Consider the following 17,761-nt stretch of genomic DNA (forward strand, 5'->3'; position numbering starts at 1 on the left):
TCTTCTACTTTCTTTGAGTTTAGTTCACTGTTTCTTTTAAAGCTTCTTGAGATGCTTGCTTAGGTTATAGATTTTCAGTCTTTCTTTTTCTTGTCTGAAATAATGTATATAAAGCTGAAATAATGTGCTCTTTTGACCGTTTGGTACAACTTACCTGTAAAACTGTTCGGGCTTGCTTCAATTTCTTTAATAGTTATAGAGCTATTCATTTTCTCTTTCTTCTTCAGTAGTGATGATGTTTTAGTTTTCTAGCAATTAATTTCTTTCATATAAGCTTTAGAATTATTGACACAATTTGTTGATAGTGGTCCCTTAATTTTTTTTAATAAATTTATTTATTTATCTACCTATTTATTTATTTTTGGCTGAGTTGGGTCTTTGTTGCTGTGCGCTGGCTTTTCTCTAATTGCGGTGAGTGGGGGCTACTCTTCGTTGCGGTGTGCCCTTAATTTTTTTTAGTATTTATTTATTTTTTTTTTTAGGCTGTGCCGGGTCTTATTTGCAGCACATGGGATCTTTGCTGTGGCATGCAGGATTTTTAGTTACAGCATGTGGACTCAGTTGCGGCATGCATGCGAAATCTAGTTCCCTGACCAGGGATGGAACCTGGGCCCCCTGCATTGCAAGCGTAGAGTCTTATCACTGGACCACCAGGGAGGTCCCAGTAGTCCCTTAATTTTTTAATCCGTGCAACACTCCTGGTCATATCCTCCTTTATATTTTCTAATGTGCTATTCATGCTTTCTCTCCTTTATTCTTAGTTAACCAGGCTAGAGTTTTGCCTTTTTTCCTAGTTTTTTCAAAGAACTATTTCTTGGTTTTGTCAATTTCATTTTACCTTTGTTCTCTATTTCAGTAATTTCTGCTTTTCATTATGATCGTTTTACTTTCTTTGGGTATACTGTGTTATTTTTCTAACTACGTAATATTAACACATAGCTCATTAATTTTTAGCTCTTCCTCTTTTCTTATTTAAGCATGTAAAGCTATAATTTTCTCTCTAAATGCCTCTTTTGTTGTATCCCACAAGTTTTGATGTGTAAAATTTTCATAATCATTCAATGCTACTGTTTTCTCTTGATTTCTTTGAACTATAAATTATCCCTGTGTATGTAAGTGTGTGTAGGTTTCTGTGTTTAGGGGAGTTTTAGGAAGTTTGGGGTTTTGTTGTTGTCTGTATGTTTGTTTGCCTGCCTTAGGTCTAGACTCAAGAGTTTACTTTAACAGAATCTCTTTTTGGGCTTCCCTGGCCGCAGAAACCCGTTCCTACTTATTAATATTCAAGCACATCTATTATTCATCTGAGCTTGGACACGTTACACACTCCGAGTCATCCGTGCTTCTGCCCTCTTTGTGAAAGGAGGCTTTGAGTCTGGTGGTCCCACAGGGAGGGCGTGTAGGTGGGACTCAGGGCTGACTCAGAAGCCCAGCCCTGGACAGCTCATGTCTGAGGTCGCACGAGCCGGAACAGAATTTTGTCTAACAGCTTGGCGGGCTCCAAGCTGCCTAGCCATACCCAGCTCCTGAGCTGTCCGTGTGAAGTCAGGGAGTTATCAAGATGAAATGCTAGACCTTTGAGGGTTTCACTCCTTCAATTCTGCCCTTGTTTTTGACCTGGAATCATACTGACGGCAAATATTTTCCAAATGCAATAGTGACAACTGCTTTCCCAGCTGACATGTGCTGAGGAATATGATGAACCATCAGAATCGCTGTGATCAGCAGATGGGGAAACAGAAGTGAGGGAGGGCAGGAAGGGTCTCAGGCAGGGCCCCTCACCAGTCAGGTGCAAGGGTGGGGTGAACTTCGTCTCGTGACAGCTACTCTCTGTCAGCTTCCCACATCGAATCCATAATGAGGGACGGAAAGGTCAGTCAAGCATTAATTATGCCCTCGTGCACTGACTTCAAGACGAAGTTAAATCCATTACCAGCAAGTGAAGAATTACCTTCCTTTCTTTCAAAACCACAAAAATAGTCAATATAAACTGCATATTTTAGCCACACTTTCTTGGTCATTTTGTCACTTCAAGTTGGTGACCTTGGGCAAGTTAGTTAGTCCCACTAAGCCCGAGTACAGTAAGCTTAGTACTGGCCCTCAAAATGTCAGGTCCTGGTCTTTCCTGGTGGTGCAGTGGTTAAGAATCCACCTGCCAATGCAGGGGATGCAGGGAGGTGTCAACTAAGCCCGCGCGCCACAACTACTGAGCTCCCACGCCACAACGAGAGAGCCCACGCGCCGCAAACTACAGCGCCTACGCGCCCTGGAGCCTGTGCCACAACTACAGAGAGAGAAAACCCGCATGCTGCAACTAGAGAGAAGCCCGCGCACCACAACGAAAAATCCCCTGTGCCTCAACGAAGATCCTGCGTGCTGCAACTAAGACCCGACACAGCCAAAAAAGAAAGAAGGAAAGAAAGAAGGAAGGAAGGAAGGGAGGGAGGGAAGGGGGGAGGGAAAGAAAGAAAGAAACAAAGAGAGAAACAAAGGAAATAAAGATACTAAAGATTCAAATCACACAGATATAAAAAACGTTAAAATAAATAAACAAATAATAAGCATTTATTTAGCTCAGGGATGCGTAGGTAAGCTGGGTCCCTCTGCTAATCTAGGTGGGTCTAGTTGATCTCAGCTGAGTCCGTCCACTCATGCACCTGCAGTCAGTTGTGGACTGTCTGAGGGCTCCCTAGTTTAGCATGGCCTCAGCTGTGACAAGTGTCCTTTTAAGAGAAAAGCAGTGGGACGTTAGACACACAGAGAGAAGAGGAGATGGCACTGTGGCTAGAGACTGAAGTGATGTATCCACAAGGCAAGGAGCCAGCAGCCACCAGAAGCTGGAAGAGGCCAGGAAGAGATTCTCCCCTAAAGCCCCCAGAGGGAGCGTGGCCCTACCAACACCTTGATTTGGGTCTTCTGGCCTCCAGACCTGTAAGAGAATAAAGGCATGTTGTTTCAAGCCACTGTCTGTGGTCGTAGGAAACTGACATGCCGAGACCAGGGAGACCAGGGAGGATGCCGTGTGGGGCACTGTGGAGATGCTGTGGGTGCTGCGCGCTGGTCCCCAGGGGAATCCACTGTCCTGCTCGGTGGATGTGGGCCGCTGGGGTTTTCTCCTGTCCAGACCCAGCTGATGCCCCTTCCCGCACCAGAGTGAGCCCAGGTCTGGCAGGCCCCAGGCAGCCCCTGGGAGGTCAGAGGTGGAAGAGCTGCCATCTCTCCAGCACCTCTCACTGGCGAGTCCCTGGCGAGTCCCTGGTGAGTCCCTGGCTTCTGCTTCCTCCTGGTCTGCTGAGGGGTTAACCACGTGAGCAAACTCAGGCTCCTTCCTCTGAGCTCTGATGAATAAGTCAACTACTCATCACTCAATTTCATTTTCATTTTCTCACTGCCCAAATTCAGGGGCCCCAGATCCTTAAGTCTGTAAAAGTCCACTGGAGCCCAGGGCTGGCTGCTGCTGGGGTGTAATCTGGGGCAGGAGACCCACCTCCAAGTGAGCTCAGACACTCCCCAGGTCCCACGCAGACTCCGGGGCACAGATGGAGTCGAGTTCTGGTATCAGCGTTTACCAGCTGGGGGAGCTCGGCAAACTGCTTAACCTTTAGGAGTATCAGTTTTCTCGTCTGTAAAATGGGAATTCATTCGCTGCAGGAGAGGCCAGGAAGATAAGAGGGAAGGCAGGCAGGTTGATGGGCCTTCCCATATACCACAGACAGTTGATGGAGGGTGAGGTTGGGAATACCTGTAGGAGGGGGCAACCTGGGAGTCACTGGGGCCTTGTGTGGAGATGGTGGGGACAGTCTGACCTCAGCAACAATGCAAGAGAAGGGAACCAAAGACTGGGGGCAGGGAACAAACAAGGGTCCCCTGTTTTATTTTATTTTAAAAATATTTTTTGCCGCCTGTGGGATCTTCATTGTGGCATGCGGGATCTTTAGTTGCGGCATGTGGGCTCTTAGTTGAGGTATGCAGGATCTAGTTCCCTAACCAGGGATCGAACTGAGACCCCCTGCATTGGGAGCGTGGAGTCTTAACCACTGGACCACCAGGGAAGTCCCAAGGGTCCCCTGTTTTAGAACATGGAGAAAGGCATCGGTTGGTGCCTGAGGGGAAGGGTCTGTAGGGAGGGAGAGGGTACAGAGGAAAGAGGGGCCGAGGATCCAGGGAGGGTCCAAGGAAGGTTTGAGGGGGCCAGAAGGATTTAAGCCCAGACTCCCCAGATATGCAGGGAAGTAGAAGAAAAAGGTGGCCCTGCATAGGGCCCAGGGCTATCTGTGGGGTCTCCCAGCCATGAGGCATTAAACAGGTGTACGGTGCAGGCTGGTGGGTGGGTTGTTGCTGCTTCTCTGACCCTCAGTATCCTCTGGGGCAGACACAGCTCACCCCCGTATTTGCCCTTCCCCTACTGCCCCAAGGAGCTCCAACCCAGAAAGGGGAGGAGGTGTGCCAAGACCAGGGGCCACCCCCTTCCTCCTCTGGTGGCTCACCAGCCGCATGGGGTGGGGTGAATCCCACCCTTACAACGAGTTCGATCTGGCAGCTTTAAACTGGGCCAGACTTTCAACAACTGAAAATGTCCAGAAAGTTAGGAATTCAACAGTACTCTGCTGAAAACAGGGAGCAGAGAAAAACAGATTTATAGTCATGCCTCCTACTGAGTTTATATTCCTGAATAAATGTAGTTACAATAATAACAAATTCCCTGGCGATCCAGTGGTTAGGACTCGGTGCTTTCACTGCCTGGGGCCCGGGTTCAGTTCCTGGTCCGGGAACTAAGATCCCGAGAAAAAACCAACCAACCAACCAACCAACCAAAACGTAGTTACAATAATAATAATGTTGCAGGAGGTATTATGTCTTTCTTCCCCACACTCCATTTTTATTAGATGGAAATTATGACACAAAATAGGTCCCGGGTTATTGCATTTGATGTCTGACAGCGATCTTAGAAGTAACGTGTCCAAAACTGAACCGGATTTATTTCTGTTGCCATCCCCCAGCGCCCCTCCCTCAACCACGTCTCCCCCATCTCAGGAAATGCTACTGGGAGCCAGCCTCAGTCCCTCTTTTTCTGTCTCCCCAAGCATCCAGTCCATCAGCAAGTCCTGCAGTCCTGACAGGGATAAGCTCTCCCAAATCTGACCCGGCACGACCGCCCTGGCCCCAGCTCCCTCTTCACTCCTGGCTGTGCAGGAGTTTCCTCACCAGGCCTGCAGCTTCCCTCTCAGCCCCTCCACACCCGCCGGAGGGTCATTTTATTTTCTTTTTGGCCAACATTTGTTCATGATTTTTATTTTTTAATAAAAACTGAATAGAACTGCAATTCCCCTCCTAGATGTATACCTAAAAGAATTGAAAACGGGTACTCACGCGGGTATGTGGGTACACATGGCCATTGCAGCCCTATTCACAGTAGCCAGAAAGTAGCCAAATGGCTATGAATGGATGAACGGATAAACACAATGGGGTCTATCTGTACAACGGACTACCATTCAGCCACGAAAAAGAAGGAAGTACTGATACATACCACAATGTGGATGAACCTTGAAAACATTGTCCTTAATGAAAGAGGCAAGACACAGAGGATCAACTTATGTCTGGTTCCATTGATATCTGAAATATCCAGAATAGACAAATCCAGAGACAGAACAGATTGGTGGCTGTCAGGGGTTGGGGGGAGGGGGTGAGAGAAACTGCTTAACAGGGTGTGGGTGTTATTTTGGGGTGATGGAGATGTTTTGGAACTAGACAGGCATGGTGCTTGCACAGCCTTGCCAGTGTACTAAATGCCCCTGAATTGTTCACTTGAAAATTGTTAATTTTATGTTCTGTGAATTTCACATCAATAAGTTACTTTTTTTCACTGGCAGGTACATCTCAAGCACTGGTCAGGAGCTGTGACACACAAACGCTCCTGTACTAGCTTCTCGTTTCCCTCTTCTTCCCCTAAAGGTAAGCACTGTACCGCTACCCTGATTTGGGGGGCTTATCCCCCCTTAACGTTCTTTTCAATTGTTTTACCCCCTATGTTTGCATCCTTAAACAACATGTGGGTTTTACATGTTTTTGTTTCTGCAGTTTGCATAAGTGGAATCATGCTTTGTATAGTCTATATGAACTGTTTTTGTACTCAAGAACTGTCATTCATTCACGTCGCTCTGCATAGTTGCAATAAAGTTCTCTCTGCTGTATACTGTTTCTTGGTGTGAACGTGCTATATTCTTTATTCACACAGATAGTGGACAACTAGGTTGTTTCTAGGGTTTTCCTATTACAAATGGCAATGTGGTAATATTTTTATGCATGTCCCCTGTGCACATGGTCAGAAGGTTCTTTAGGGTAAATACTGTGGATGGTATCGCTGGGTTGCAGGGGATACACAACTTCAAGCGTACTCACTGATGCCAGATTGTTTCCCAAGATGTCAATTGTATTCATTTTTGCCAAGGAACCAATTTTTGGCTTTGTTGGTCCTCTGTGTGGTGTATGTGTTGCCTCTCATAATTTTCTGCTCTGGCCTTTTTTATCAATTTCCACTCCTCCCAGCAGCGTCTTGGAGTGCCTTTTGCTCCACATACCCAGCAACACTTGCTTTTGTCTGACTGTTTCTGGTGGCTGTTTCATGGTAACTCATTATGGTCTTGGTTTGCATTTGCATTAACAAATCAGTTTCAGCATTTGTTCTTACATTTATCGACCACTGTGAAGTGCCTGCTTTTATGCCTTCCCCCGCCTTTATGTCTCTTCCATATTCATATTATGTTATTTATCTTACTAAATTGTAGACATTCTTTTTTTTTTTTTTAAGTCTTTCTTTCTTTATTTTTGGCTGCATTGGGTCTTCGTTTCTGTGCGCGGGCATTCTCTACTTGTGGCGAGCAGGGGTTACTCTTCGTTGCAGTTAGCGGGCTTCTCATTGCGGTGGCTTCTCTTGTTGCGGAGCATTGGCTCTAGGCACACGGGCTTCAGTAGTTGTGGCTCGTGGGCTCTAGAGCGCGGGCTCAGTAGTTGTGGCGCACGGGCTTAGTTGCTCCGCGGCATGTGCGATCTTCCCGGACCAGGGCTCGAAGCCGTGTCCCCTGCGTTGGCAGGCGGATTCTTAACCACTGTGCCACCAGGGAAGCCCCAATTGTAGACATTCTTTACGGAGTATGGATATGAATCCTTTATCAGTTACATCTTCTCTCAATTTGAGGTTTGTATTTTCACCTTCTTGATATTTTCAAAAACAGAAATTGTTATAGGGTGGAGGGGAGCTTTTTTGTAACTGTATGTTCCTTTGCAACTTTTAAATGTTGCACCATGTGCATCTATTACCAAAAGAAAAAAACTGAATAAAATTTGAATTAAAACAAAAGAGCTAGGGAACGCCCTGGTGTTCCAGTGGTTAGGACTCCATGCTTCCACTGCAGGGGGTGCAGCTTCGATCCCTGGTCGGGAAACTAAGATCCCACATGCCACGGGGCAACTAAGCCCGCATGCCACAACTAGAGAGCCTGAGTGCCGCAACTACAGAGCCCACGCAACGCAACGAAAGAGCCCGTGTGCTGCAACTAAGACCCGACACAGCCAAAAATAAATAAATAAATATTTAAACAAAGAGCTAGTTTCTATCACTTTACCCTGATTAAATTTTTTATTAGTTATTGTCTTGAAATTATATTATTTTTGAGTTCTTTTACATGTATCCTGTAAGTGACGCTTAAGAACTTTAACTTTTTCTGTTCACAGCTATATCCCCAGTGCTTAAACCACTGCTTTGCATAAGGCAGGTGCTCACCTAACGCCGTGGAAGAAAGGAACACAGGAAAGAGAGTGGGGAAGGATAGAGGGCCACCCTTAAGGGCTAACACGGCTTTTTGTGGGGGTCCCGTGGCTCCAAGGGTTGGGCAGGAACCTATATAATGGAAGAAATATTCTTTCCTCTGACAGAGCTTAGACTTAAAAGTTATGATTTGTATTTGGGAGATTTGTATTTTGGGGGGATGTTTACTTTAATAGGACAACCCTAAAGGAAGGGGCAGATACGATGCTCCAGGAGAGAGCAGGTTTTATTTACCCACTCATCCTTTTTCTCCTTCATTCTTTTGTTGCCCATCTGTCTTTGCCGCCAGCATGGTGTCAGAGCCACCAGAGTGGAATCTGAGGGCATTGCTTTCTGCCCTGGGCAGCTTGAGCACGCCTCCTGCCCTTCCTGAGTTTCCATGTTCCTGTCTACAAAATAGAGGCAATAATACAAACACCAACCCCTTTTGTATTGCAGCACCCCTTACCAAGCTCGTTTGTACCCATTACCTCCTATAACGAGCTCAGTGCCCAGTGAGCTAGGTGAAACTGGATGGGAGGAGGAGTGACACTCTGACGCGCAGCCATGTGTGGCCTGGTAAACCTTGACCTATGTCTACAGATTCCAAGTCCTGTGCTCATCCAGGGGAGAACTGAGAAGTGCAGCTGCCCGGGAAGGAGGGTCCTCTCTGCGGTGGGAGGGTGAAATCAGCACATACATGCTGGCTATTCTCTGGGCATTATCTCCATGGAGCCCCACAGCAACCAGGGGTGGAAGGTTCTAATATTCCCATTTGACTGATTAAGAAATTGAGCCTTAGGACTTCCCTGGTGGTCCAGTGGCTAAGACTCTGTGCTCCCAATGCAGGGGGCCAGGGTTCAATCCCCGCTCAGGGAACTAGATTCCACATGCCGCAAGGAAGATCCCACATGCTGCAACTAAGACCCAGCGCAGCCAAATTAATTAATTATTTCAAAAAAAGAAATTGAGCCTCAAACACATGAAGTGATTTGCCAAGGTCACCTAGCATTCAGGGTCATAGCCAGGGTTGAAACCCAGGGTTGAAACTCCAGAGCCCTTGCTTTCCTACCACCTCTGTTGCCTCCATAGACCTTTGGATAGTTCTAAACAGTGGGTTTTCCCAGCTCAGAGCCGAGTGGACGGAGGAAAGGGCCTGCACAGAGAGCTCCACTGTCAGGATATAGGAATGATACCCAACAGAAGGTCATATACGTGTCCTTGTGTACCTAGATCTGGATCTATAATCTCCAACAAATGAGAGAATAGAACATTTCAATAGCCTGGGGCTGCTAAGTGCCCGGGCAGATGGCCCTTTCTATCCCCACATCCCCCAAGGCCATCCCAATATTGCAGTGCATCATGGGAACTGATAAAAGGACTATGAGTCATTCATAAAAGCTGAAAATTTCAGAATAGTGTGTTTAGGAAGGCTGGGAAGTCTGTGATCCATCTCAGAAACAGTCCATCCACAATTATCCTGAAAAGATACAGTACTGTGGAAGAGAGAAGGGTGGAAAATCCCTGACAGATCTATGCTGGGTTTCAAACTGGGCCCTCCTCAGAGCTAAGCAAACGGACTAGAATGCCCTCCACTTACCCAGAACAAAAGGAACCAATCACCACTAGACAACTGGAGGGAAGAGCACAGGTTTGGAGTCCGATCATGGCTGTTCTGTGAACTGTGCCGACGTGGGACAAGTTACAGCCTCTCTCTGAGCACTGGCTGACACCTCCCTCACCGGGCTGGTGCAGTTAGTGGTCTTACCATAGGTGCCTGGTGCATTGCCAATAGAGCTGGAGCACAGTAAATGTACTCAAAATGGAACTCAGTAAACGTACTATGACCTCAGGCAGCAAAAATCAAGGATTCTGGGAGTGGGGGAATGTTCACTGGGAGCTAGCCTGAGAAGGTCCCATAGAAGAAGTAAGATGACAGGGCCTTGTAACAATAGGGAAGATTCAACTAGACCATCCCAGGCAGAACAGCAGGGACAAGTCTTGGATGTGAGAATTCCTAAACTGCCTGCTGGCCCTCACAGAGGAAAACAATGGCCCCAATGGGGTGAAGGAGACCAGAGCAGTGAATTAAAAGAATAGCAGCATGTCTGCTCTGACCCCCGGTATGTTGGGGAGCAGCTTGGGGAAGCTGGGGAGGGTGGAGTCTGGAATGGACTTTATATTTCCCTGGGTGGCAGCCTCTAAGCATCTGTGGCCTATTTGGGGGCACACCTGTCCCTGCCTCCAGGCATGATGACCCCCAGATGTCCCACAATTATCATACCCCTTCTCTTCTTGGCTTTATTTATTCTCAGTGCTCAGCTCTCTGCTCCCTATCAATTACACAACAACAACACACACATGCACACACATGCTGAGGAATGGATCCTGGATCCCAGCAGTTCCCACACCTTCTCAAAGGGGAGTTGTGCTTGTGAATGCTGTGGTGTGATGGTCAGGCAGAAGCAGGCCTCTCCACCTCTGTCCAAACTAGATGTGGTGCAGAGAACACAGGCCCAGGGGTCAGGAGATCTGACCACTTGACATGATAGTCTTGGTTAGGAATGCACTGGGCTGCAAGTAACAGACAGCCTAAACTCTCATGGCTTAAACAAATGGGGACTTATTTTTCTTGCATAAGAAGTCCAGAGGAGAGCAATCTCAGGACTAGTGCAGTTACTCGTTCTTTCTGGTGCTGGGATGGGGTGGGTGCTAAACAGATCTCCCCACCACATGCCCATAGTAGCTGTGGAGCAAGGACATAGGTCTGGGGCTTCTGAAATCTGGGCCCCATTCTGGCTCTGCTGCTAACCAGCTGTCAACTTCAGACAAGTCACTTCACCTCTTTGAGGCTCAGTTTCTCTTTTGTCCTAAAGCAGCAAGGGTAGGACTAGATTATCTTCAGTTTCTTACCTCTCAGGATGACCTTCCTCCTTGACATGAAAGTAGGCACTACCTAAGCACATACACAACTTGGTATATTTAGTTATGTCTTTTCAGTTTAAGGAGGCTGAAACAGAACCTATTTTAATATGATGATAGGAAACAGGAATATGAAAAAGGACAGAAGAAGGGATTCCAGGAATACTTCCAGATCCTGTGCTTCCATTCCTTCCAGACCATAGATCCACAGAAGTACATATTTCAGGCTACAGAGGGTCCTTCAGACAGAATAATGTGTTGTTTTTTCTTTTCTTTTCTTTTTTCTCCTCCTCCTCCTCTCCAGTTTTCACATAACATGTACGCCTTATCTCCCATTTCCAGCTCCTTATGGTACCATGATATCATTTGACATAAGCGCTATGAAAAGTTCAAAGTGTTTCTTTAATTCTAGCCTTTATGAAAACCAGAAGCATCTTGAGTTAAGTACTGTCAGTTTCACTTCCTACCTCTTGGCATTCACTGACTCATTATTTAATGTGTGGCTTCAGTGAAAAAAGCATCAAGGTGGAAACCTCACCCCCAGCCACTTCTCTGGCCAATGTGGAATGTTCTGAATCATCCAAACCCTTTCTCTCAGCTCCTGCCCAAGGCTGAAACCCTTTTGTGGGTCCTCTGCGTGTTTTCCCAGCTGACCTAGTTGACATTCCTGTCATCAGGAGTGCCATGCTGTGTCTAAACCTGGCCTGGCCCCTGCCTACCCCTCCAGTCTCACCTCTCACCTCTCGACATTGACCTAAACCCACCATGTTGTTCCTCATCTGTACAGGCCATCCTGCTTGGCATCCCTTTCCACCCATCCTCACCTAGCTAACTCGACTCATGCTTCTAGACTCAGCATAACCACCACTCTTCCAGGAAGCTTCCTTGACCCAACTCCCCAAGTTGGGCTAAGTGTCCCTTCAGGGACTCCCACAATCTTGTGCTCACCCACATTTCACTTGAACTGTGTGAAACACACATTTAACTAACAAGAATTCAACCATCTCTGCTTGGCCAAAGAGGGAGAAAGAGAAGGACATTTTAAACAGGGCTGTCCTTGGCCCAGTGAACACTTTCCTGAGAGGGAGAGATGCAAGCCCTGACTGCATCTTAGTCCTCACATGGGAATGATTCTGGTGTTTAAAGACGTATATGTCTCACAGAGCAGGAAATGTCCCAGACATAGCAAGAGGAGTCACATCCTGGGGGACCAAAAGAGAAAACATTAAAAATAGAAAAAGAAAAGCAAGACATACCCACTACAAGGGCTTATCTGTTACGAAAGTTTTAGGATATAGGTTCAAATCCCAGCTTTGCGGCTAACCAACTTGGGTACTTTGGTCAAGTCACTGTAACCTGTTTAGACTTGGGATCACAAGGTGTGTCTGTCCATCTTACAGGGTTACTCTGAGGCTTAAATGAGGTAACATGTAATGTACCCACAAGGTAGACTCTCAGTAACAGTTCATGTTACTCCAGACCATTCCGCTCTTCCTCCTCAGAACCCTGCACCAAAGCATTCCATCCAACGCTGGCTCGGCTCTAGGCAGGTCCTCGGGAGACATTCAGAGGCTCCAGAGCAAGGAAGTCTTCTAGGGGAGGTTCCATTTCCAACGTCCCAGTCTGCAAGCGTCCACCGAGCTCCGCCCCAAGGTGGAGCATCCGTCCACTGAGCATCTGAGCATCCGACCCGGGGTTTGAAGTCTGGTTATAAATCCCCTACAGGCATTTAGGCGGTGATCCCAGGAGGCTTCTAGGGCTCCCCGCCACCTTCTAGCGCTCTTCCTTACGAAAGGCTTTTAGCTGGGTCCGGGTCCATCTCCCTCCTGACCGCGAGCTCCTTGAGGGCAGGACGCGTCTGCCGCCTTCGGGATGCTGAGCCCAGCCCCGGCTGCTCAGAGCCGGAGGCAGGAAGGGTGATTTGAGTCCTCGGCTCCCGGGTCACCGTTAACGATGCAGGAACTCGGCTCCTCCCCACAGCCCCGGCCCTATAATTGCTGTTATATCTCGATTTGGGGCAGCGCGGTCCCAGCTTTTGAGGGACGCTACCTCAGCTTTTGCATACAGCAGGCCCTCGATCAACAATATAAGTATCAATCCAGCAGTCAAGCTCAGGCCGCCGCCCAGGGCCGTTTGCCGGCTCTTTCACGGGTGCCGCGTGCTCTGGACGCTGGGAACCCGCCGCCCCCGCTGCCCGCCGGGACCCGCCAGCCCTGCCCAGCCTCGGGCGCCGCCCCCTCGGCTCTAGACCAGGCCGAGTCACCCCTAGCAACAGCAGCCGGGCCAGCTTCCTCGGGCCGCGCTAATTGGCTGGACTCCGGGAGGCGGCGGTGCCGTCACTTCCGGCATCCGGAGGCAGCAAAGGAAGCCGAGGGGCGGCCATCTTGGGTCCGTGAGGCTCGGAGGTGCTGGGGGCGGCGGTGTCGGTGGCCACTGGGCGGAGGCTGAGGCGGAAAGCGAGCCGGAGGGAGAAGAACAGCCGGGTGCAGGCGCCGCCTCCGCAGCCCCATCCATGGTCGGCGCCCGCAGCCCGCGGGGACCTGTCTTGCACTCCACCTCCTCCACATCCTCCTCTTCTTCAGGGGCCGCCGGCGGCGCTGTGTGGAGGCTCCGGCGCTGAAATCCGCGGCGCGACGGGCGGGGGCGGAGGAGGAGGCGAGGGGGTCCGGGCCCGCGGGGCGCCCGGAGGCGCGGGGACGCCAGTGGGCCGACCCGCAGCCCGCCGCCGCCGGCCCGGCCCCGCCACCGCCGCCCGCGGGGCTCCTCGGCGCGGCCGCCGGGGCCGGGGGAGCATGAGCCCCGCGACCCGCCGGGGGACGGCCCGGGCCCGACCCGGGATCTAGACGGCCGTGGGGGAGGGGAGCCGCCCTGCAGCGGCGCCGCTCCGGAACCGCCGGGCCCTCGACGCCGCTTCTCCGGCCCCCGGGACCGCGCTGATTTGTTTCACCCTCGCGTTGTGCAGAAGTGAAGTGAAGTAAAATGTCCACTAGGACCCCGCTGCCGACGGTGAATGAACGGGACACTGAGAACGTGAGTAACCTAGGCGACTGCCCCGGGCCAGGTCTGCGCGCGCCGTCCCCGGGAGCGCGGCCGCAGCCCTCGCCTCGCCGCCAACGGGTCCCCAGGCCGCGGCGCTCTGGGCCCGGTGGACGGCCATGGGCCCCGGGAGGCGGCCTCGGCGGCCCGTTTCCCGAGCGCGCGGGCCGGGGAAGTGCATCCGCGATTACGCCGGGGCTCGCTTCGTAGCGAACCCTGAGGGCTGCAGCGTGGCCGGCCGGTGGCCGCGCGGTGGTCTCTCCGAGCGTGTGTCGGGTCCCCGCAGTGTACAGGGCTTATTTCCACTAAATTCACCTTTTAAATTAGGTAGGCATCTCATGAGAGGCTGTCGGGTTAAAAACACGTTTGTGGTGTTGATTAAACGCAATTGATTGGATCGAGTGGACTGTCCGTCATGCCTCGTTCTTTAAGTTGTCTCGAACTAAATTTAGTGACAGTCACTAAACTAAGTGACAGTCACTAAAACTAGGTGCGCACTGAGGAATCTTCTCGGCCCCCTTCGATGCAACTCCGAAGCTGTTCAGAAGTTCTTGGAGAGAGCTAAGACTTTGTCGAGGAGTAGCCCCGTTTCCTTACGAATCTGTTTTGAAGGAGCTGGTTAAGCACATTTCAGAGGAGGATGTGTAGTCAAGCAGCCCTGCCACCCACTGCCTAGCGGAGGGCCACCCACTCTGGGCTTAACTTTCCCCCTTCCCCAAAAGAAGTTGGCTTAGATGAGCTCTTAGGTCCATTCTGGCACTCACATTCTGTGATTCTGTAAAAGGAACCTTTGATTTTGTTCACGGAAACCTTTTCAGAAGGCCAGGAACAGCAAGCAGTTTTAGGGCCTGACAACTTGTAGTAGAAATTCCACTGGAGAAATGTTGACTCTGTCCAAGTGCATTCTGAACTCTTCTCTAGCACTGGCTTCAGGACTGTTCCAAGCTACCTGTGAGTTGTCTTCTGTTAAAAACAAAAATATCTAAAAAATAACTCGTAAAGAAACTTCACTGGCCTTTTATTTTAAGTGTTATGAGGTAATTCCTGGCAAGAAAATGCTATCACTTAGGAAAAGCTTCCTGGCTCTGCCTGTTTTCATGCTTTCAATTACGTCCTGAGACCTTGTGGCCTAGTGGTATCAAATGCCTTCATTTTAATCTTCAGAATGCCACTTGTTTGCTGGATAGCTGTCAGATGATTTAATCTGTTTATGTAAACCTTGGTCTGAGGCATCCCTCCAGTATGTTAAGGTGTGGTATCTAATGCTCTTCAACCTGGTAAGTACGTGGTGTGTGTTCCTTTACCTGAGGTGGATTAGAAAGTTACACAAAAAGTAGTAGAAAATCTAGACTGGGTGACTCAGTGAACTTATTTTCTCATAGACCCTTTGAAGAACCTAATTCTTACTTCATCATTTTGTTGTTCTTTGACTACCCTGTCGGGCGGAGCAAGCAAAAAAGTGAGTTGATTAGCTTTGATCATTGACTTCCATTGCAAAATCTTACATTGAACCAGAGCAGGAGCTCCATACTTACTGAATAAACTGAAGCCAGAAACAATCATAGCAGGTTTGTTATAATGAAGGATTTACACCAAATGGGTCTTTACCTTGTTCTCTGTTGAATTTGTTGAATTATGGTGTAATCTTTTTGTGTCGTTAGGAATTACTAACTTTAAAAACAATGTAGGGTATGGAGTATGCCTTTATTCTCATGGAATGTATTTAAAATTGAATTTTTGACAGTGCTAAAATAGAGGTTTGTAGCACATCATTGCATTAGTTCACCATGCCCTGTTTTTAACTCCGGCATCGACATGTTCTGGAAGTAGTTGTGTATCTTTTACAGTGTGGTGCCCTTGTGCCAGTGTTACACGTCTGGCATATACCATATTATTTACCTACCACTACTGAACTGCTAAGTGTTAGACTTCCTGCCAATCGAGTGATGAGGGTTCAAGAATGAATGGGAGTTCTCAGTCTGTTGGGCATCTCTTTTGTTAAAGTTGGGTGTATTGAGATAGAACATTCCCTCTTTTTAAGTGTACAGTTTGATGAGTTTTGACAAATGTATAGTCACATAATCACTATCACGGCCAAGTTAGAGGATGTTTCCATTGCCTAAGAAGGTCCCTTGTGTCTCTTTACAGTCAATCCCCTCTCCCTTCCCCCAGCCCCTGGCAACTACTGATCGGTTATCTGTCTCTATAGTTTTACCTTTTCTAGAACGTTTTTAAATGGAGTCAGAGAGCATGTAATCTTGTGTGTAGCATCTTTCACTTGGCATAATGCTTTTGAGATTTATTCATGTTTGTGTGTGTATCAGTAGTTCACTCCTTTTTATTGCTGAGTAGTAATGAACTCATTGTTTGGATGTACCGGTTTTTTTAAATCCATTCACCAGTTGATGGACATTTTGGCTGATATGACAAATAGCTTTGTCTTTATATTTTGTAAAAAGACTCTCCATTTTGCTTACCCTAGGAATCTTATTTAAATTTTAAGTAAATATAATTGTGGTAAGAATTTTGCTTATAGATCAGGAATAATAAAAGGCAGATAATTTGCAAGAAGAATATTATCTTCATGCTAGTACACTACTCTATTTTCAGTTGTTTGATTTCCAGATGTGAGTATTCACCATTAGCTGATAGGTGTATAAAAAGATAAACTGGGGCTTCCCTGGTGGCGCAGTGGTTGAGAGTACGCCTGCCGATGCAGGGGACACAGGTTCGTGCCCCGGTCCGGGAAGATCCCACATGCCGCGGAGCGGCTGGGCCCGTGAGCCATGGCTGCTGGGCCTGCGCGTCCGGAGCCTGTGCTCCGGAACGGGAGAGGCCACAACAGTGAGAGGCCCGCGTACCGCAAAAAAAAAAAAAAAAAAAAAAAAGATAAAACTGTTATCAAATCATTTTAAAACTCAGAAGGACTAGTCAAACAGTCAGACCTAATGAGGATGTTGAGGCTCAGAGAGATGACAGGAGCTGCTTGTGACTACTCACTGTTTAGCAGCAGAGCCTGTACTAGACCTCAGGTCTCCATCTCAATCCTCTCTGCTTTTTTGTGTAGCAGACTGTTTCTCAAAAGCTATGTACTAATTATTCAACTAGGGAGATGTAGTTGTACCAATACACAGAGTATAATTAAAATTAGACTTCTAAAAATGTTTTGCTATGGAAAATTTCAAACAAATAAAGAGAATTTAATAAGTATTTATCAATGGTTCTCAACTGGGGACAATTTTGCCACGCCCCCCCCCCCCCAGTGGACATTTGACAATGTCTGGAGACATTGTTGGTTGTCACAACTGAAGAGCGTTGCTACTGACCAGAAATACAGCTAAACATTTTACAGTACATAGGACAGTGCCCCCTGGCCCCTCAACAAAGAAATATTTGGCCCAAAATGTCAAGAGTGCCAGGGTTGGGAAACCCTGGTATCTAGTTAGCCCCCACCATGTACTCAACAGCTTAATGACCAGACTTCTTTTATTTGTTCTCTCCCCAAGAAGCAAGCTCAGTACATCATATCATTTCATCTCCAAAGCTTTTAGAAGAGAGAAACCTTCTTTAAAAAATGTAACCTTAATCCTTTATCATAATTTTTTAATATCAAATATCCAATCAGTGCTTGTTTCCTCAGTTGTCTTTTTTTAAAAAACACTTTGTTCAAATTAGAATAAATCTTGCTTCCATATATTATAGATGGCTAATATGTGAAACAAGATGCTTTTTTAAATTTATTTTTTAAATACTTCACAGATAAGTCTTTTTTTAAATAAAATATATATTTAGTTGCACCGGGTCTTAGTTGCGGCATGCATGTGGGATCTAGTTCCCTGACCAGGGATTGAACCCGGGCATTGGAAGTGCGGAGCCTTAGCCAGTGGACCACCAGGGAAGTCCTCAAGATGCTTTTTTTTTTTTTTGGCTGAGTTGGGTCTTAGTTGCGGCATGCAGGATCTTTCCTTGTGGTGCGTGGGCTCTTCGTTGTGGTGGGCGGGC

At 47.9% G+C, this 17,761-nt stretch overlaps 1 protein-coding gene across 9 annotated transcripts in view; it reads left to right on the forward strand.

Moving 5' to 3' along the window:
* Nucleotides 1-13,097: 13,097 nt before the first annotated feature.
* MARK3 (microtubule affinity regulating kinase 3) overlaps nucleotides 13,098-17,761 on the forward strand; it is a 108,104-nt gene continuing 103,440 nt past the window's right edge. For all 9 annotated transcript variants that reach the window (XM_060295322.2, XM_030883284.3, XM_060295324.2 and 6 more), the window contains exon 1: nucleotides 13,098-13,753. In XM_060295322.2, the coding sequence (XP_060151305.1) occupies nucleotides 13,703-13,753 (51 nt within the window). In that variant the 5' untranslated portion in view covers nucleotides 13,098-13,702. The remainder of the gene's footprint in view (nucleotides 13,754-17,761) is intronic.

Source organism: Globicephala melas, chromosome 2 (genome assembly GCF_963455315.2).
Source record: "Globicephala melas chromosome 2, mGloMel1.2, whole genome shotgun sequence".
Lineage (NCBI taxonomy): Eukaryota > Metazoa > Chordata > Mammalia > Artiodactyla > Delphinidae > Globicephala > Globicephala melas.